The sequence below is a fragment of the Carassius carassius genome, chromosome 46, assembly GCF_963082965.1.
Source record: "Carassius carassius chromosome 46, fCarCar2.1, whole genome shotgun sequence".
Lineage (NCBI taxonomy): Eukaryota > Metazoa > Chordata > Actinopteri > Cypriniformes > Cyprinidae > Carassius > Carassius carassius.
The window spans coordinates 12,853,101-12,874,946 of NC_081800.1; the positions used below are offsets into that span (position 1 = coordinate 12,853,101).

General features: G+C 36.4%; 2 protein-coding genes across 3 annotated transcripts in view; one reads left to right on the forward strand and one right to left on the reverse strand.

The window, feature by feature from the left end:
- dnah12 (dynein, axonemal, heavy chain 12) overlaps nt 1-8,947 on the reverse strand; it is a 28,585-nt gene extending 19,638 nt beyond the window's left edge. The window contains exons 1-22 of the mRNA XM_059540243.1: nt 8,816-8,947; nt 8,466-8,667; nt 6,867-6,945; nt 6,750-6,776; nt 6,472-6,661; nt 6,243-6,309; nt 5,946-6,104; nt 4,953-5,148; nt 4,634-4,822; nt 4,366-4,519; nt 4,164-4,255; nt 3,812-3,990; nt 3,557-3,692; nt 3,348-3,473; nt 3,131-3,265; nt 2,674-2,867; nt 2,317-2,554; nt 1,982-2,167; nt 1,663-1,863; nt 1,226-1,420; nt 962-1,083; nt 23-305 (exon numbers count right to left, since the gene is read on the reverse strand). Of these exons, the coding sequence (XP_059396226.1) occupies nt 23-305; nt 962-1,083; nt 1,226-1,420; nt 1,663-1,863; nt 1,982-2,167; nt 2,317-2,554; nt 2,674-2,867; nt 3,131-3,265; nt 3,348-3,473; nt 3,557-3,692; nt 3,812-3,990; nt 4,164-4,255; nt 4,366-4,519; nt 4,634-4,822; nt 4,953-5,148; nt 5,946-6,104; nt 6,243-6,309; nt 6,472-6,661; nt 6,750-6,776; nt 6,867-6,945; nt 8,466-8,659 (3,342 nt within the window). The 5' untranslated portion in view covers nt 8,660-8,667; nt 8,816-8,947. The remainder of the gene's footprint in view (nt 1-22; nt 306-961; nt 1,084-1,225; nt 1,421-1,662; nt 1,864-1,981; nt 2,168-2,316; nt 2,555-2,673; nt 2,868-3,130; nt 3,266-3,347; nt 3,474-3,556; nt 3,693-3,811; nt 3,991-4,163; nt 4,256-4,365; nt 4,520-4,633; nt 4,823-4,952; nt 5,149-5,945; nt 6,105-6,242; nt 6,310-6,471; nt 6,662-6,749; nt 6,777-6,866; nt 6,946-8,465; nt 8,668-8,815) is intronic.
- Nucleotides 8,948-12,337: 3,390 nt separating this feature from the next.
- Nucleotides 12,338-19,856, forward strand: LOC132129614 (V-type proton ATPase subunit S1-like). 2 transcript variants are annotated; one of them, XM_059541254.1, is made up of 7 exons: nt 12,338-12,528; nt 15,322-15,362; nt 16,274-16,359; nt 16,625-16,869; nt 17,562-17,612; nt 17,728-17,971; nt 18,350-19,856. In XM_059541254.1, exons 1-7 carry the CDS (start codon nt 12,428-12,430, stop codon nt 18,584-18,586), a joined length of 1,005 nt encoding a protein of 334 aa, XP_059397237.1. In that variant the 5' UTR covers nt 12,338-12,427; the 3' UTR covers nt 18,587-19,856. The 2 variants fall into 2 exon arrangements, with proteins under 2 accessions (XP_059397237.1, XP_059397238.1); XM_059541255.1 differs by having other exon boundaries at nt 16,628-16,869.
- Nucleotides 19,857-21,846: the final 1,990 nt, after the last annotated feature.

A 21,846-nucleotide genomic window follows, 5' to 3' on the forward strand; every position in this document is an offset into this window, starting at 1 on the left:
CAAATGGGAACTTGAGCCTTACCAGTCTGGAGCGATTGATCACATCCCTGACGCTTCTCAGCATGATGTCTTCCACCTGCACCAGCCACTTCTCCACAGCTCCTCGTGCTTCAGACGTAGAGATCCTCTCGATGAGCTCCACACGCTCGCCTTCACTGCTGAACATGGCCTGGATGTCCAAGTTGGGCAGGAAGTCCAGCTTGGCGATGCCCTCGAAACATTTCTTTAAGTGAGGCTGCACTCGCATGGGATCTTTGGTTTCTGAGAGAATCTCCAGCATCTCATCATTTGACAGGAAAAAGAATCTACATAGAGTGAAAAGGAAATACTGATAAACAATACTGAGGATTTATGGCATGCCATGGCAATTTGAAAGTACGGCACAATGGACTAACTTAAAGGTGAAGTGTGCATTGTAGTTATTAAAACTAAAAGTAAATGTAAAAAGTAAAAGTAAAGGCACTAAAATTGTTTCCGTTAAATTAAATAAAACAGAAAATGAAAAGGCTTTGGCAAACAACTGAAATAAGTAGGTTTAGGTTAAAAAATGCTCAAATGAATCAATCCAAAATAAAATGAACAAAATACACACACACACACACACACACACATATATATATAAAAAATAAATATTTAAGCTAAACAGATTTTTTTTTCAGGAAAAAAAAAAATAGAAAAAATGAAGTATTAACAAATAATTGCAATAATTGTGTATAAATTAATTGCAAAAATAATGAATTTTTCCAAATATGTTGTCCGCCATTGGTCAAAAAAAGTTGCCCCGTCCCAAACTCACATCATTGGTTGAGCCAGTGCTGTTGTGCAATGAGTTGTCAGAATGATCAAACAAACAGCATGCTAGTTTACTTTTTTAGTAAAATCTACTTATGGATGGCTTATTTTAAAATTGAAAAACATTGCATAGTTTAGCTTAAAACATGCAAAAATGTTTATATATTACCGTGGAAAAAACAATCTTTTCTTTTCAAGGTATGCATTCAAGCCCTTCATAATGTTCTCAAGGAGGATGTAGGACTCTTGCAGTTTTTCAAACAATCCAGGCAGAGAAGTTGCAGCTAAAACCTGTGCAAATGGAAGGATTACTGGCATTAGTTTCTTTTAATCATAAAATAAAACCAATGACTGAGCTTTATGCTAGAAAGTAAGAAAAATGATTTCTAAACCTCAAATTCTTTTACTGTTTGTATTTAGCACGTGTCATCACCTTTGGGTCCTTCACACAGTGCACCATGACCTCCTTCCAGTGTTTGTTTACAATTTGGAAGAGACGGCCCTCCTCTGGCATCTGCTTCATTATATCCTCAGAACTGAAGATGGGCTCTAGGTATAGCCACTGATGTTGCACCTTCAGCCACTCATCTATAGTGTCTTGGATTCGGATCAAACGTTCCTCCCAGGCCTGGTTTAAACCAACAAAATTAGCTCTTTCAAAAACATCAAGAACATTTACAGCTCTTTCAAAAGTAAATTTTTTATATATTTTTTCTATTTTAGAGGTTTTTCAAGCAAGCTTATTTTGAAACCGTTCATGGCATTGGTTCACATTTGTGAATAAAACCAAATATACATTTGAATTCTCGAGTAACTGATTACTCGTTCTTTTATAGGACTACAAAATGACTTACTCAATCTCAATCTCACCTTAATTTCTGTCTCGAAAGGCTTGATGAAAGGAGAGCCTCTCATAGTTTGGGTTTTCACTATCTGGTCATCCAGCATGGTTTGAATCTCATCCACCGAGGACAGGATGGACGCGCCAGTGTCCCTGTATGGATGATAATGAAATGACACCGTATCCCACACTTCCACCATATTCTGCATGGCCCTCTCCAGAGCGAATTCCTGAAAGTAAACATTTTCCAAAAAGATGGAGATGTAAGGCGTTTTGTCTCTTCGTGGCATATGACTGCATACAGGAGCTGCACTAAATCATATGGGCATTGATTCACAGTGTTATTACTTTGCTGGCTCCTGCACTGATGTTCTCAAAAAGTTCCAGGTATGGGGTGAGGTTCTGTTTGAGGATTTTGCGCAGTGTGCTTCCAGAGTCAGGAGTCAAGTCATTTCCTGCAATTTCTGACATTTGCTCCCAATGGCGGGGTCTGATGCCGGGGTTACACAGGATGGACACCAATGGAATGTACTCCTAAAAATAGAAAATAACTTTAAAGGGACAGTCCACCCAAAAATAAAGATGATATGATAATTTCTCTAGCTTCATGTAATTCCATTACAATCGTTAATTGTTCACTTTTGGATGAACCAACCCTTTGATCTATAGCATAAAAACACTACCTTGAACTCTTTGACTTGCTCCACAACACTGGTGCAAATGAGAATAGTGGCACTCTCCTGTTTGTCATCTTCCTCTTTGGGCTTCCTCTTTAGTCCTGCTATTTTCTCCTTCTCTTGCTCTGCCTTCTTGTGTTTCTGTTGGAAGAACTTCTGCATCTTGTATATTTCTCTGATGTACTCCTCAACCTCCAGCTCTATACTCTCACCATTCAAATCCAAGAAAGACCCATCCATCCATCTGCACTCAGACGACAGGATAAGATATCAGTCTTTATAACATGAATCAAGTTCTTGGAGAGAAAAAGAAACTAAGTGATCGATTATGAAAATGGATAAGAGGAATATGATTCCACAAACCTCTTTCTTGTGCGTTGCCATTTGAGAACCAAATTGAAGAGCTTCTGATAGGGCTCAATAGATTCCTTGATCACTTCCACCTCTGGGTATGTGGTTTGGTCCCATTTATAAAGTGCTTCTTCTTTATTGATAAAGACAATTGATTCCTCGATGTCCTGAATTCTTTTCTGCACTGTTCTCACATCAGAAGCATACTGGAAAAAGAGGAAGTATTACAATATAAATCACTGCTTTCTTTCAGAAGTGAAGCAATCATGACAGATTAGTTCAAATAAATAGTTTAGCCCAAAAAGGAAACTTAATTCACACCTTCATGTCATCCCAATGATACCCATTTGTTTTGCATAAAAGAAAGAAAATAATATAGGATTGAAATGATGGCTGACCAAATTTTCATTTTGGGTGAATTGTTGTTTTAACTAGACAAATAAGCAGAATATTTCAGTTTGTAAAATACCTGTTGCATCATATCGAGCTCAGAGCATTGTGTAAATTCCTCCATCCTGCGGCCTACTTTCTCTAGCTCTAGAAGCAGCTTCTCTCTTCGAACGTTAAGTTCTTGCTGACCCTTTTGCTTGGCCTCTTCCATCACCTACAACAACACAGTGCGTAAGTCCTTCTAACAGAAATATGTTTATATTTTTGATTTACTGTATTTCCTTTCAAAATATCACCTCATCACTTTGATCGAAGATTGGGTAAATGTTTTGTGGCCAGAGCACTACTGTGGCATTAAGTTCAAGATGCTCTTCATCAAAAATATGAACATCCATCAAATAATTCATCCTGTGTTGTGCTTCCTAGAAAAAGTATCATAAAAAAAGTTACCATTTTAATTGTTATTCACAGACCACTTAAAAGTGAATAGTTCTGAGGTACCCACCATTATATTATTGTTGAGCTCCTCTATTCCCTTGGTTTTCACCTGATCTATATAAGTAATCATTTCTATCATGTCCTCTGTTGTTTCGGGGACTTTCAAAGCCCTGTCCCGAATAGCCTCAAACTCCTCACAAATACTGAAAAAAAAATTAAGCCATATACACCGCAAGTCTAAAGAGAAAGTAGGCAAAGTAGGCACCTAAAATTTCATCCTATTACTAATACACTGGCAAAACAACTGGAGCACTGGACTTACTGAAGACTGCACTGATGGTGTGAGCTAACAAGCTTCCCCACAATGATTTCAGAAAGGGTGTTTGCTTTTTTTGCAAGTCCTTGCTTGAGCTCCTCGCAGTCCAGTCGTACCATGTCAAAATGCATCAGAGAGGGAAGACCAGATATCTCCTGCGACAATTCCCGAAACCGTTCCACTTGCTGACATGCAGATACATTAACACAAAGACAAATATTGTAAAACAAAAATACTGTAGATGCATTTTTGGTGAGAGATAACGGACTTCTTTCACAACATAAAAAAGTACAACGTTACCAACCTCAAACCTTTCAACAGTAGTGTATATAATACATCGAATTAAACATAAACTGACCTTAGTGTACTCATCAAAAGAATGCTCTTCTTCCAATAATTTTTCCACTTGAGCCTGTGCTGTCCCATTGACTAACCAGTCATAGCTGTCCACTAAATATTCATGTAATTGAGCAGAATAAGGAGAGTCACAAAAAAAACACTATGTGGTATTGTAGCATTTATATGTGGTTGTTGAGGTGTTGCTAGGGTGTTTTGCGTACCATAGCCCTGGAAGTGTTTGGCAGGTCCATCCAAGTTTATCCTTACAGCATTCCTAAGACTTGTCTGTGCCCACATCTGAACATGATCTGGAAGCTTGGCATCCACCACAGAAATGTTGCCCTCTGCCAGCCATGACTGGACCGTCTGCACTCTCTGTGGGACAGGCAGGACTTAATATCAAACATGAGCACATAAACTGATCCAATCTGATTCACATAGTCAGAATAATTCTGTACAATGCAACTACATATCAGTATATTTCCCAACCTGCATGGTATTGCTGATCAGGTTTGCAATTTCAAGTACAGCCTCCTCTAAATCATGAAAATTCGGATAAAAATCCATCTTCTCGTCATCAAATATTAGGTCCATCTTGAATAGTGGAAGCTTGCTGATGTTGAGGGGATCAAATAAGCTGGTAAATGCCACCACGCTCCTTTCAACTAGTGCCTTTAGCTAAAAAAGTGTTAACAAAATCAATTTTTCAATTATCCTTAGCCAACATCAAAACATAAGTAGTTGGCAAAAAATCTCATAGACACTGCTAGCAGGTATAAAACGGTGTGGAAAATAATCCTCAGCTTACCTGATTGGATAAAAGGGTTGAGGCACAGTTGTAAAAGGAGTCAAGCTTTTTGGGTTTGACTTTCTGCAGAGTGTCTTTGTTGGTGAGCAGGTGAATGACTTTGGGGAACCAGGATTTCATGAGTCTGTCCTCTACTCTCTCACACTCAACAGCCACTTTGTTCTTCAGACTTTCACAGTCTACAGGCCCTGTGGACCTTCATAGCAGGTTTCAAGGTGTAAATTAGCCATTCAAATTTCAAATTTTTGAATAAAATGACCAAAACTTTATTTTTGTCTTTTTTTCAGCTAGCCCAGGTGATATGTGAAACAATGTTCACTTTTTCATCAAAGCATTAAACTTGGTACACTTGTACAGTTTGCAGGCCTGAACATTTTCAGAAATGGAGCCATCAGAAAAACGCCTCATGGTGGCCATTTTACTTTCCGACATTACCTAATTGTGTATTTTATGTTCTATCTCCTGAACCAAACATGATAACACAGAAAAAGTGATGTCTACCCATATGTTTTTATGGTCAAGGATTACAATGATATCATATACAACAACACAAGAGGTTAATAGTTAATGAGGTTAATGAGGTTAATGGTTAATTTTGAATTTGTGAATTTAATAGTGAAGTTGAGAGAAGAATTATAGTGAAATTGTTTAAGAGGTGTGACTGAGCAGTGTGCAAAAAAGCATCTATTTTAAAGTCAATTTTAAAGTTGTTTAATTAGAATTATTTAACAAATATTTTATTTAATATTTTGTATTTAATGTTTATTAACTTCAATCCACCAAATCACATCAACATGCAAGAATCTTACTGTCATGTGACATTAAAACCATAAAACAGAAAATTAGACCCTTGTGACAAATGCAAATGCACGATTTATCCTTTCATCGTCTGGAAATACCTGAAATTGACCCAAGCAACAAATATACAGCATGTAATTAGAAAAGAAATGATTACAGATAAGAAAAAAACTTCCTCAGTCATAACGGTAGTACCTGCAGTCGGAGAGATCTATAAGGAGCAGGTGGGAGAATGTGCTGTAGCAAATATCAAGAACACTTTTCATGACCGGATGTAATATGTGTAGATTCTTCTGCATCTCTTTTCGACTTTGCACAAAGCTGTCATGCCATGGACAGGAGAAATCTAAAATTCTGGCGAAGCAAAACCAAGATCATAAGTATTGACATTTTGCCAGACACATTATCTAGCCCTATTAAGATTATTATGTTAAATGTTGCTAGAATATTGAATTTTTTCTGCATTATTTATTATATAACCTGTACACTTACTCAGCAGATCTGTTGCTCTCTTGAGAAACTGTGTCAGTTCCCTGTGGATCTTTTAGTACTGTGTTTACTAGAAAAAGAAAACAATAACAACCTAATGAAAACCCAAAGATTTGATCAAATTGCTTTATAAATAAAAACGTTAAAACTCTCTCTCACACACACACACAAAACAGATCTAGAATATATATAATTTTCTGTGAATATATACCAGAGCATCAAATGGACTCACCTCTGTGCTTGGTCATGACTCTGAGGTAGGTCTCACTGACCTCTTTGCATATGTCTTCCAGGAGCTCTTGCCTGCCGGGGCCCTGTCGAAGCCGATGGGGAACACGGGCCAACATAGCATCCAGCCACTGCTGCTGAAAGGGCGCAACAGGGCTTTGCTCAACACACTCTTTCAGGAACAAGTAGTTTATCTAGGAGAATGCAGAGAAAAAAGTATAAAACACATTGAAATGATCCACTATAAAAAAAGAGGTTCATTATGAGGTAAAAATAGCATACATATTGTTTCCTCTCTTCACTGATCATCTGGAAAACAAAAATAAATTACATTATTAACAAATACGATACATCCACATGAGATAGTTTAAAACTGTATAGTGAGTGAAGAGTTCATACTGTTGAGGGAAGCTCTGGTTCAGGAGATGTCTGTCCTGCCTGCTTGGCCTGCTTGTAAGCTTGCATTGACCTGTCAATTCTAACACAATTGAAGATATCACATTACAATATGACTCTATTATAATACACAACACCCTGTGGCATACGGGTAACTGACATGTCATTTCAAAGATAAACAGCAACTGAAATGTTTTATATAAAACTATGGTAAACATTTTTCAAATTATTTTATAATTACTACATGCCATTTGTAACTTATTTGAATGTGTACTTCAAAACTTGTTTAAAATTTTGAGTAAACTACATCAAAAAGCAAAAAAGTGAAAAAAAAAAGAAAACAATTATTGTACAGTAAGATTTTTAACCATTTTAGAAAGAAGTCTCTGATAATCACTGTGGCTGCAATTATTGTAAAATACAGGATAGGAAACAGTAATATTGAGAAAAAAAGAAACGTTACAATTTAGAATGTCTCCTATTCTAATATATTTTAAAATGCAATTTATTTCTGTCGTTACTAACAGCATCTACTTGAAAAATAAATCTTTTGTAACATTATAAATGTGTTTGTCCTTACTGTTATAAATATCCTTACTGTCTCTTCTGATTCCTTCACTGTAATGCATCGTTGCTGAACATAAGTACGTGGCTATTTTATTTTTATTTAGCCTACTCTTTTAACTACCAACGCAACACATTAGGACAGTAGTGTGCCGTGTTGGGTAAAGTTACTTTTAAAAGTAATGCCTTACAATATTACTTTACTTAGTTACTTTTTATGGAAAGTAATGTGTTACGTTACTTTTGCATTACTTTTTAAATATTAGCAGGGCTTGATTATTTTTAATATAAGAAATTCTATTTATAGCAAATGTAAAAGCCCTTTCACACCAAAAAGTGTAATGAATAAACCTTAGGCTTATGTCTGTACAGTAGAATACAGGAGAAGACGGTTTAACACTCTTCAGCAATAAAAAAACAATGAAGCACAATTGTTAGTTTATCTAAATTCATGGTTGCTTATTAGTATGGTTGAACTGGATCATCAAAGGTCAGCAGCGAAGATAATACATAGGATTAGATACATTACATATGTTATTTAACATTTAATTATAGCAGGTTTGCGTCATATTCTGAGTTTGTATTTCACTGTTTTAATTCATTTTTATTAATACTGAATCAGTTTTTTGTGAGTAGGATGAATTAATGCACATTGACAATAAGTCTAGAATTACATCATGTTCACACAGCGCACACAATGCCTCTCTACTTCTGAGTTCTCTCAATATGGGGACAGGAGACTTGTCAGTCAATAAATGGGAAAACAAAGTAACTGGCGTTACTTACTTACTTTTTTTTTTTTAAAGTAATGCGTTACTTTACTAGTTATTTGAAAAAAGTAATCTGATTACGTAACTCGCTTTACTTGTAATGCGTTACCCCCAAAACTGGTAGTGTGTATTTTACTGTAAACATGCATATTTCAATCATAATCTTTATTTAAAAAAAAAAAAAAAAGCCTAGGTTAATTGTCAACAGCCAATTAACAAAGTAAATACAAAAGCTAACAGTGATTAAATACCACAGCAGTGCTCTTACATGATTTTGTGGATCTCCTGCTGCTGTTGTTTGCTCCTCTTGTGCCGCAGCAGTTTTCTCCTCACGGCCAGTCGGCTCTCTGGAAGGCCTGAGGCTCCCTCCTGGACCGGAGGGCTTGGGATGGGAGGTAGGGTATTGTACCTCCTCAAACCACCCACCGCCTGAGACTTCAGTGCACCTGCTGAGGTCGGCATTTCAGCGGCTAAAGGAAAATATAGCACAATATTTGTTCCGTTGAGCATATATCACAATATGGCGCATCATTCACTAGAAACATGAGGGCAACAGACTTCAAAACAAAGTCTATAAAAAAGTTAACAAATAATTTTTGAAGTGATTATGCATTTTACCGTTTATAGCAGTTTTGACACGTCATACGCACTCCTAACGGCACTTTTTTTTCTCCGTGTGCCAAACCAATACAAGTTTGTTGCATTTGTGGAATTTCCGTCAACACACTGGTTGCCATGGATGCACAATCGGAAGTGCTCGTCAGAAAACGCATCTGTCAGCGGGATGCCTCTTAAAGGGATACTTAATTGCTAAATCAAAAGAAGAAACAGATATGTAATGATTAACTCCAAACCTCTATGATTTTCTTTATTTTGTGTATTGCAAACGTGCAGGCAATACAAGTAGCCTACTGTAAACGGCGAGTGAGGCTGTCAGTTTGTTTTGGGTTTCACAGAAGAAAGATCCAGTTTGGAACAAGGGTTGTCAACTGTGCTTAATATTTTGTTGAGATATTTTATTTTATATATATTTTTTAGATATATTTATTTATTTAATTTTATTTATTTATTTTTATTTCTTGTTATATGTACTTAAAGAAAATAAGATTAAAAAGAAAATGTTTGGTGCAGCTGTTGTTATTTACATAAAAGTCTGATAGCTTGGAATGTAAATCACCAAGATCTTAATGACAGTATAGTACAGTAACTAATGACAGTAACTATTAAAATGCATATAAATATCAGTTGTCACGCTATAAAGTATCTTCCAATAATATGTCTTATTAAGATTATATCTTAATGCTTAGTTTTAATATCAAAGCTCTGTAGTTTTAAATGTAGGAGGGGGAAATATGTACTTCTTTTTGTTATACCTTGGCAATAAAATAGTTAATTTGCATGTTCTAATGTGGATATCAAAAATGAACAAGGATGAAGGTTGATGCTGAACAAAATATGCATTGATGACCAAATTCGTGAAATGTGAAATAAAAGCCAATGTGTTGATTTTATGAACATTACACACCACAAGAGGGCACCATTTCCCCAACATCATTACAACAGGGCGTTCACAATCAAATGCATATGGTGTGATTAATGAAGTACTGCTAGATATCCCATAGTTTAATTACCTTCAGAGAGATCCAAGTTCTGTCTGACCTGTCTGAGTGTGAACTGTCTGGGTCTGGTTCATCTTCAGCAACAATAGTACAGTAAACGTTCTTCCCCTGAAAATGTCTTCTTATGGAAGCAAAACCATAATAAAGGGTGTCTGAGGGTGTCATAGGGCCCATCAAGCATTATTAGTTTATCCTTTGTAGTTTAGAATTAGAATAAAATACATTCTGCATTTTCTGCAATAGTGGTTTGTGTGACAAAGGAAGCTATTAAAACTATTATGAGTGAAAGCAGAGCCACACATTTGTCTACACTGCATTGAGGCCATTGTGAAGGCGACGTTAAAATAGGTCTGTCTCACCCAATGAAGATTACTGACAGTTGTCACTCTGCTCATCAATCACACTTTAAGCACATTTGAGACAAGGGGCAAATGACCCACTTTGCTCACTGAAACCTCTCTGCTGGTTTTCATTTACATAATATAAATTTACATAAGACAATGTTGCCCATAAACATGAACATTTTTCCTATAGTTGTATTTTAATATGCCCAAATCTCTTTTTTCAAGCATGCCATACCACAAAAGCAAATAAGGTCCGATGTTGTTTTAGACCCCAATGACTCAAATTCTATGGACAAAAATATTTTATTTTATGTTTCACAAACATAGAGGTTTGGAATGACATGATGAGGGTGAGTAAAAATAATAAAATAATAATTTTAGGGTGAACGATCCCTTTAAGACCTGTGCTATTTAAAGGGTTAGTTCACCCAATAATCAAAATTATATAATTAATAACTCACCCTCATGTCGTTCCAGACCCGTGAGACCTCCGTTTGTCTTTGAAACACAGTTTAAGATATTTTAGATTTGGTCCGAGAGCTCTCAGTCCCTCCATTGAAGCTGTGTGAACGGTATACTGTCCATGTCCAGAAAGGTAAGAAAAACATCATCAAAGTAGTCCATGTGACATCAGAGGGTCAGTTAGAACGAGTCAGTCTTCTGTTCGTTATCTGGCTCGGCTCGGTGTTCATCTTCAGTTCTCTCTTCACAGCAGTTCAGTCAGTGTACTGTTTGAGTACATGAATTACTCCGGGATATTGGTTTGTTTGAACTCAGAGGAAGTGTCAGCCACATTAAAAAAAGTTAACAGCTTAAGTCATTTGTGGATTAATGCTTATTGGAGACACAAACCGTTTCAAACGATTCAGTTTAATTTGGTGAACTGGTTCAAGAAGATCCGGTTAAATCGAATGATTTGTTCGCAAACCGGATATGACAAACTGCTTTTTTTTTAACTCTCTCACAACAGACACGGAAGAGAAGACAATGATGAATAAAGTCATAGTTTTTGCTATTTTTGGACCAAAATGTATTTTCGATGCTTCAAAATATTCTAACTGACCCTCTGATGTCACATGGACTACTTTGATGATGTTTTTCTTACCTTTCTGGACATGGACAGTATACCGTACACACAGCTACAAAGGAGGGACTGAGAGCTCTCGGACTAAATCTAAAATATCTTAAACTGTGTTCCAAAAATAAACGGAGGTCTTACGGGTTTGGAACAACATGAGGGTAAGTTATTATTGACATAATTTTGATTATTGGGTGAACTAACCCTTTAAGCATTAATGATATACTATTATAGTTTAAGTTTTGAAAGAGATTTTAATTTATTTTCATCTTGATTTAGGTTTAGTTATAATTAAGGTTTTTGTAATTTAATTTCTTATTTGTTTTTTTTATTTTATTTTAAATGTCTATATAGCTTTTTATTATGTTAAAATTTTTAGCTTTAGTTTATTTAGTTCTATTTATTTTAGCACAGAAATGTTGCCTTGGAAACTACACTGAAAAAAATGGTTTACAAACTATTTGCTCTCAGAAATACTGTTTAATATCTCAAACAATTACAAAGAAATGACAAGTAACACATTGAATTAAATATGAAATAGTAACTGAAATACTATGTACTCCAAAAAAAAAAAAAAAACTTTGAAGATTATATTTAAACATTTTTGATTTTTCTATTTAAATACTTTATTTTAGTTAATGTTTGTTATTATTTCAAATAATGAATTTTTTTTTTATGGTTTTAGTTTTTTAGTAACCGCTGTTATGCACAATGGAGGTTGAAGAGGTTTAGTAGGTTTGTAGTATTTGATTTATTTTGGTTATCAAAGCTCTCTGTGTAAATCTAGGTCAGTTGTCACAGCCTTTAATTGTGCTTCAACACAAATTCACACTCTCAACTAATTTTTAGCCACGCCAGATATGCAGTGCTTATGAAACTAGGCTCCTGGGACTGGAGTTGAAACGCATAAACCCTTTTCCTTGAGGTCATCCGGCAGCTACTGTATGATTGTATGAGAGAGAGGGTGCAGAAGAGAGAGAAAAACGATAGGGGAGGGGTAGAGGAGTGTGTGGGGGGAGAGAAAGGCTGCAAGAATGAAGGCTGTGAGGCGAATGACGCACGATTCTCTCCCCCCTGCCCGCTGATTGGCCGCGCAGGCCGCCTGTCAGAGAGCCCAGGTTTAGGGATGTGCGTTCAGAGCAGATTATGAAGCAGACCTCATCTCTGGCAGTCTCATCAGATTGTCTCAATGGCTAAACACAAGCTTTTCCTGTTTTTTTCTCTGTTACTGTTTGTGTTTATCTCTCTGTCTTTGCCCTTCGATCAAGTGCCTGCGATCCTGGACAGGAGGTAAGAGCTGCGCTTTCAGCTCTAGTTTGGGGAGGGGGAATGGGGCAGTGATGCTGTGCAGCTGATGCACTGTCTTAGTCTTTTACAGTGGGCAAGAGACACCAAGAAAATGCGCTTTTTTAGGAAAATGTTGAAAGAGCATTCGTAGAACTAAAAAATGAATTTGACGTGTGTGGGCTCTAGATTCAGAGCATGTTGTGGTTCTGCTGCAGTTTTTCTTCTCTGTAACTATGAGACATGCAAACATGGCTATGACAATGGGGCAGCAGACAGACCCCATCCAGTGTCTGTAGGAGTCAGCTTACAGATGCTACTCCAAGAAACAGAAGAAAGAAGTGAGATTATGATGGCTCTTGCTTTATATGCATCTCTGAATACACAAAATAATCTGTTTATTTTCACTTTTACAGTTGCTGAATTCCTTTACTCATATCAGAGATGGAATAGCATAAATATGGTAATTTAGCTGAATTTATTTTTATTTCTTTACAAACTCAGTGGTATCATCTGCTATTACTGTATATGAGAACAATGGGAATAATAAAAATGTGCCATTAATATATAATTCTAAATTATTACATTTACAAATGTTACAATTTAGCAGTTTCACAAAAAATACAAATGTGAAATTTCACAAACTATTTTACAGCCATTTTTTGTGCTATTATTCTAATAGCAACTTTCTGTAAATTGTATATTTTTTTCTAACATTGTATATAATTGTACATTCTGTAAGGGTTTGCAAATGCTACAATATATGGTAAATTTTAGATAAACATCAGCAAACGTATTAAAAAATATGTACTTAATATATTAAATAGTATGTTAAATAATATATCATTCATTAATTTACTTGATATATATATAGAGAGAGAGATAGAGAAGGTTTTATGAAGTTTAATTTGATCAATGAAACTAAACTATATTTAGATATGAGTGGTTATTTTTCAAATTTCTGTCACCAGCTAGAATTTCTCAGATTTCCATGCCTTTATATGTGAATATATGAATAATGTATGTGCATATATTATATGATAGAGATCAAGATGTCTTCCTCTAGTTATGTATAGACTGCAGCTATGGTAAACAACCTACCAACTTGCCCATCTCTCCCTAGATAGATCTAAAGCTTAGGAATTATAGGGATAAGAACAGCATTGCAGGTTGTTGAAACATTAGGGATCTCGTTAGTCCAGAAATGTGTTTTAGGAGTAAAAAGTGTTGAGTGGTTTACAACCCTCCTCAAGTTTCTCAGGGTCAGTGTAGACCAAAACAGACACAAATGGCAGCCAATAGAATTAAACCAAAGGCTATAATCTTATTACCATCAAACAGACAAATCTATTTTAAAACATTGTTTTGTTTGTAGAGTACTGTGCTGGTGTGTGCTTGTGTAACTGTGCTAATCTGTATACTAGACCTATAATCTATATATGCAATAGATGATATTGAGCTCTGACAGCAGCAGTGAGGTGAAGACATAGTGTGAGCGCTGCTTTTCATTACATAAATGCTCAATTCAGCACTTAGGCTACTGTGTCCAGCCATAACCAATGACAGCAGCGCAGTCCTCAGCTGCTGACCTCGGTAAACTGGCATTAGAACAAAGGCGAGAGTCACTCCTCGTGCACACACACTCCTCAGCAGGGCTCTGAAGACCAAATTTGCTGTGCTTACACTGTTTTTTTTTTAGAATTTTTAGCAGAACTTCACAGAAAGAAGAAAAAAACTGTACAAATGTAGTTCTAAAGCTCTTTATATGTCATTTTTATATGTCATTTTGGTGCTTATATTGTTTTTGGTCCTTATACAAAAGTATTTCTAGAGCTACTAATATAAAGGATTTTTATACATCATTTCTGGATTATATTTTTTGAGCAACACTAGGCAGAGAGAAGAAAAAACTGCACAAACGTAGATCTAAAGCTCTTCATATGTCATTTTTTTTAGATTTCCACACCTGTTTTTTTTTTTGCCGTATTGTCAACTTGATTGGATTATAGCGGTTTTATGACTCAATATGCTACGTCGCTTTTGATTCAGTGCTCATATCGTGCTTAGGAACTGAATGAACTTAAATGCTCCATGTGGTAATCTGTTTATTTTCCCCACAAGTCTGATGTTTTGCTGTATTTTTTAATCTCTTACATGATCACAAAGCTCTAAGCACTAAAGTCCAGTGTAGTAGAGGTGGGTGGGGTGGACAAACTGGTGTGGTACATAAGAGATGAACCTAAAGAGAGTGAACCAGGGTCATCTGATGCACTCGTTGGCTCTCACACACCCTACTGACTTTGGTGCAGATGAACAGGCCTTAATCTAGGCCTAGTCTTGGATGTCAACACATTCACACTTCAGGAAACCTTCTCTTAGACAGGCAAAAAGATTCTTAATAAGGTTTTAGGAGATCGTCCGCAAGCTCATTATCTCTGTGATTAGACGTATAAACGGTTCATTTTAGGATAATCCAGCAAGTTTAAGAGCGAGGGATGAGGTGGCATGAGGAAAAATATGCATGTGCGTACATACACACAAGGTGTCAATAAGTCATTTTCAGCCCCCACTTTGTTGATGGACTCAAGGTGCTAAGCACGTGAGAATCATGACATTCAACTAAATGTCTTGTCTTCTCTTGAGACACTAATCTGGACTGAAGATGTCAGACTTGTGGTCATGCATCACTGCTGCATCAAGATGAGTGGATCTACGGGAAATCTGTCTTAGATGCTGATAAGTAGGCCACAGTCTGACATAAACTCCTTTTTTTGTTATGCTTTTCTTTCCCCATTACAGCTCGGAGGTTCCATCATTTCAAGCTGTGAGAATTAGAACAGGTTAGTATCTATATTAATTTAATGGCAGTTATGCTTTTTAGGTTTGCTTGCATTATTTGTTTAACTTTCCAACTTCTTTTAAATTTTATACTATCATTTTCTGCTGGCTCATTTTTGTTAACTTTGTGCATAACTGTACAGTATAAGGTCACACTTGTGTTTATCTATTTATTTGTTTTATGTTGAGCAATGTGTGTAAAGCCAGGTTGAATGAAACCGTTTTGTCCTACATTTCAATAAACAAGACTTTTTCCATTAAGGAACTTACAGTTTAGACACTATATTTTAAGTGAACTATTTTTGCTCCACCAGTGAAAATGGTTCGTAACGAAGCCACAGCAGAATCAAACATTACATGTCACTAAATAACACACAGCAGTGGAGTTTGTTCCTAAATGTGTGTTGAACAAATTGGTTGAGTGAACAATTCAATGACTCACAAAAAACAGTATTTTTGTTTAATGAATCAGTTGTCTGAAAATGACTAAATGAATCACTTTTATCAGCCCCTACTGGTGTAATGATTGAACCTGCTGAAAGAGTCACTGAAAAATCCCCACCGACAATCAAACTGATACCTTCTGTTGTATGATGGCAGATTAACAACTGAAGCTTTATGTCAAAGTTTAATCATAAACTAGAGCAAATGGAATATAATTGAATCTCAGACTGAATTAAACTATACCACTTGTGGTTATATTGCACGATGCACTGATTGTAACATTCTATAAGTTTTATCTCTAGATTTCTGTTTGTCTTTTTGAATCTTACTTTCATACTGCAGAAATGAAAGCAATTTTTTTCTAGTATATTCACTTTGCATGCTTAAAAGTGAAGCAGCAATTTGCTGTGCTGAAAGAACTCACCAAGCCATCTCCCCCTTTGTCCTATTTCAACATTTTGTGATGCAGATGGAGAACATGTTGCGAGTCCAAGTGCCTCACATGAGGAGAGTTATTCGCCTGCAGCTGAAAATCCACTCAGAAGAATACTGCAGGTATTGCATTTTCCCTGATAGTCAATGTGACCTTGGCTCCCTTAAGCAACATCTCTGCCTTAATTCATCCATAACACAGTGACAGTCTTAAAAATAACGTATTATGAGGAAAAAAGCATTTGTGGGCCAGGGAATATCTGTCATATCTACCGTCTGAACGCTGAGTGTTTTCTTCTGTGAGAAAGCACTTGAGATCAGAAAAAAACATCAATAATGCACTAGTTCCATACATGGTTGCTCAGTTTTTCCTTTTATCATTTTCAAACAGCCCTTTGGATGGCATCTCCATGCCCAGCCCAGAACCAAGCGGAAGTTACTACAGTCTACCAGCTCGGGACCCTACTCCCCACTGACTGTAGCTTACAATGGCAAGATATGCATCCTTTTCAAAGCTAAGAGACTGGCTATTCGATACAGAAACAACACTTTCCTGGACCTCACAGAGAGGGTATTTGGACCCAGTGCACAAGTAGACACCAAAGGCTCTGTTTGTACAAAGGAGAAGGCCACGTATGTAAAAATTCTTCCTGCCATAGATTCAGTAACATGTATTGCAGCTGTTTTATTTACTAGTTAGATTGGTAGTTTTAAGTTAGTGATTATATATTTGTAGATTTTTAATTTTATTCAGTGGCCCCAAAAGTATTTGGACACATTAGGCTATATATTAAAATAGATTTTTGTTTATTAACAGAATATTTAACTAAATATTGAACCAAGTGGCATTCATTTAACAGAATTTTTTTTTTTATAATTTTGATTTCTGAAAATAATAAAATAATAAAACAGAAGCTGTATTGCTCAAAAAAGTATTTGAACACTAGGTTCCATATTTTTTTTAAATAAATTCATATTTTTAATCAAGGATGCATTAAAATGATCAAAAGTGACAATAAAGGCATTTATAATATTTCAAATAAGTGCTGTATTTTTAAACTTTTGATTCATCAAACAATCTTGACAAAATGTTAACATATTTACACTAAAATATTACTTGAAAATAGTAATATAGTATGGTTTTATTTGTTAAAATTACATTTGAAACTTATTTTAAATTATAATTATATATTTTTACTGTATTTTTGATCAAATAAATACTGCCTTGGTGAGCATAAGAAACATATTTTTTTTACTCTTTTATTTGGTGATTTATGGATATATAGTTTTGTAGTTGTACTGATGAGAGTCTTACATTTTTCTAGGCTGTCTTTGCGTTTGGGTGATGTGGAAGACATCAGGGGACTTTTCATCAGGTAAACTGTATCTGTATCAACTGCATCAATGTATCTGTCAGTTGCTTGCGCAAAACCTCACTGACTGATAATTACATTCAGTCATTAATTACTTCCTCTTGTCTGTTTTCTGAAGGCTTCAGATGTCCAACACATATTATGAATCAGTGGGCCAGAACTGGTTCACTCTGGACAGCGTTCACATCCACTACAACTGGACTCATGAGGCCACGTTCAATGCCACGGAGGTCTATGCCCCTGCCACATATTCTTACCACTGCCAGCATGTCAGCAGCTTACAGAAATATGACACCCTATTGGTGCCCAGCTCCCACACTGACAGCTCGGCAAACTGGCACATCACTTTCACAGATTTTCAGGTAGCTGCCACAAAATGTGCTTGAGTGTTATCAGAAGTTTACTAAAGTTCAGTATTACTTATTTGAAAATTGTTGTGAAAATTCTACTGTATATTCATATTCTGCTATAAAGCCGCACTAAAAAACAATAGTGTCATCATTGAGATCAAGTCAGTTCAGTGTTGGTTCAGTTCAGATAGAGCTTCATGATAACTCGTATTTTAATCATGATCACGATTTTCTATTCTCTCGATTTATTAAGCATAATTGCTATTGATATTTGCCGGCTTTCCATGCTTTACTACCTCAGCTACACAAATTAATTGAAATTAATTTATTTGTTTTATTAAACTACAGTATCTCAGACAGAAAACATTTATTTTCTATTTTTCCCTCCAGATCCAGGCTTTTAATGTCCAGTCCAACAAGTTTGCTTCAGCAAGCGACTGTGCAACGTTCTTCACGCCAGCAATCTTGATGGGCCTGATCACCTCTCTGATTCTGCTGCTGGTGTTGGCTTATGCCCTGCACATGGTTGTTCACCTCAAGCACATTGACCGTTATGAAGAGCACAAGACCACCGTCTACTTCCCCCGCACCCCCGAAGCCGAGCTTCCAGACAAGAGCAGCGTATGAGGAGAGACAGTGCTGTAAAACCAGCAAAAGACCAGCATGGAAAGGATTGCTAGTTCTGATTCTGGATGGCTGCGTTGTCCTCTTGGTCTTCCTCCTGCCTGGCACTACATCTTCTCTTTATCACTGTCTTAACCTAACTTCTTACAGTCACAGATTGAGATTGCCTGATCAATCAAGTGTTAAAACCCAGACTGGAGCCAAACCTGGACAGATCATGGCTTTCCAGGACCAGGACTGGGAAGCCAATGAAATGGGGGAAAAAAATGAGAGATTGCCTTTTAATAGACCACCATTATGGCAGACTTTTCAAAGTACTTCTCTGACTGGATACAAGTACTGTGGTTAGAAATATAAAAATTGACAATGTGGTGGTGGCAGGAGAGAAAAGACTGTGAAACAGAAATGACTGTGGCCTGATATGGAAGTCTTCTGGTTTTTTTTAATTTACAGTACTTCATAAATCACCATCTCATTCATCTGGAATGGAGTCTGCAGACTGATCTGCCAATTACAAGAACCGTTTTATGACTGCCAAAGTGGTGCAAAACTGTTTGTTAGCCTTGATGGGTAACTGACAGCAATAATGTGAAACCGAAATATACAAAACAAACCATAAATTGTACAGTGCTTATGTATTCCAGAACTATACAATGTGGATTCAGGAATTCCATAAATATACTTATTGGCTTTAAACGATCAGCTAGATATTCATATAGATCTAGATTCAACTGCTATTTTAGTAATTAACAAACTTCCAGTATTAAGCACCTTCAAATCTATAAACATTAAGTGCGTAAAGCGTATAGCAAGAAAAAAGCCTTTTTTAAGCTTCGGAAACTGATATATTGCACAGAAATGTTTTTTATATGACCCTTATAATTGCTATGCCGTCCCTTTTCAGGTGGAATATATTAGGACTAATAGATGCATTTAGCACCCCTTGAGAATTTATAGTACAGACAGTATAACTATAGTGAGGTAATGCTGAAAGAATGCTGTACAATTATTCATGTAAGTGTTTAATACCCTCAGAATCATAATCAGTATACCTCTATATCTACAATTATAACATCAGTAACTCATTATCACAATAACCTACAGCATGACAATGACTAGAGATAAACCTCTGCCATGGCACGTCTGATACTGGAGGTAGCAATGTGTAATGTGTTCATTTGAATGATGGTCATACACACTGAAGAGCACAAGAAGTTTCCTGAACATTGTCAACTCAATTCAGTCTGAACAATAAACAGTGATCAGATCAAAAGAGTGCATTATCCTTTTATGTCTTCAATGGTAGAAAAATGTTGCATTCCTTTTCTGTATTGTTCTCTATTATGGTAAACAGTGTTCGTGGCCATGTACACTGCTGCTGTAGGGATCACCGCTGTCTTTCTAGCCCACCTCACGCTGGCTGTCTTTTTGTGGTGAAAAAGCAGCAATCCCCTTCTGTCTGATTTTTTCCTGCCCTTTCTGCCATCTGCTCTGCCCTCACACTTCTCAGCAGGAGCCTGCAGCGCTGCCCTCTTACCGGGACAGTTTACCTGTCTGCCTTCGAAACGAACATTACTCACACATGCACTACTTTCTATGTCGCTTATTCTCACAGCACTGCGTGTGATTTCCTGCAGGGTCTAAAAGCCTCACAGCTGGCTTCAGTCTGCCTTTGTGATACATACAAACAATATCATGTCGGCTTAGTCATGGCTGAGTGCTACTTTCTAATTGTTTATTCCTTAATTATTTACTTTTATTCCACGGCACTCTGCTATATTTGATTCTGATTGGTCAATCCTTCATCCATGGCTACTTTTATATTTCTCTTATCTCTCAGCAAACTGTTACATACGAGCACAACTATTCAGTTATCAACCATAGTGAAAATAACCTCAGAGGACTTCAGTATTAATATCACTGTTGTTGCAGTGTTTGTCCTGTCGCTAGGCTGATTATTATGTACATAGTATTGGACTTATTTTGTCAGTGGAAGCATCCAGATAATATAAAGATAAAATGATAAAATAATTCTTAAATCAATATTTTATCTTGTCCAGTGTAATAATTGGGATCAGGTACAATCAGCTGATAATTATCACAATATCAACCCCAACAATTCACTTTCGTCTGCATTTGGGCAAAGACTGTAAAAGTGACGTAACGTGACATACAGCCAAGTATGGTGACCCATACTCAGAATACATGCTCTCCATTTTACCCATCCAAAGTGCACACACACAGCAGTCAACACACACACACACACACACACACACACACACATCGTGAACACGCACCTGGAGCAGTGGGCAACTATTTATGCTGCAACGCCCGGAGAGCAGTTGGGGGTTCGGTGCCTTGCTCAAGGGGACCTCAGTCATGGTATTGTCGGCCTGAGACTCGAACCCAGAACCCTAGGGTTAGGAGTGAAACTCTACAGGGGCCAGTAGGCCATGACTTCCCCTGTAGATCCTTATTAATAATGATGAAAATTTGATTTTTGAAGAGGCCTTATGATCAAAATATAGTAAGATAATAATTATCATTAGAATAATTAAAAAGGTAGTTTTTTTTGTATGTTGATTTAACGTATATATCTTCAAATTTCAACATTGATTTATTAGTATTTTGTTAACCCTGTATAACCAGTAAGCATTAAATGTTTTTTTTAATTTTATTTTTTTTAAACAACAACTAACATTTTGCATGAGTTTAATGTCGTTTATGTGCTGTCTGGGCATGTATGTACTGTAAACTCACCACCTTATTAAATGCAAAAAAAACACTTATTCACTTATTTAGTTTTGAATACAAAAATATTCAGTGTAAGTATTAGAGTATAAAAGAGAATGGAAGCGATAGAGAAATTGTATAATCTTCTTAATCTAGCCTACAAAACACTAAATTATTCAGGCACCTGAGACCTATTTTTAGATCTAAATCTTGAACAAACCCAGCTTCATTTTGTAGTCATTACAAACTACAGATTCTTATATTGCAGGGATTTATGACCATGACGCATCCCTCTCAAGGATTCAAGGTTATAGTGATGGCACTGGACAAGGTCACTTCAAGGTGAGTGATATTCTCCACTGGTGATCGGATCTGATTTTTCTCTTGTGCAGTCAGCGCTTACGTGGGCAAGAAGTATGAATGAGACAGGTTTGCTCTGTCACCATGACAACAAAGGAAAGATCCATACAAACCCTTACAGTCTCCATGTGAGGATGGCAAACTCCATATCCATATCAGTTGCCTTTGTT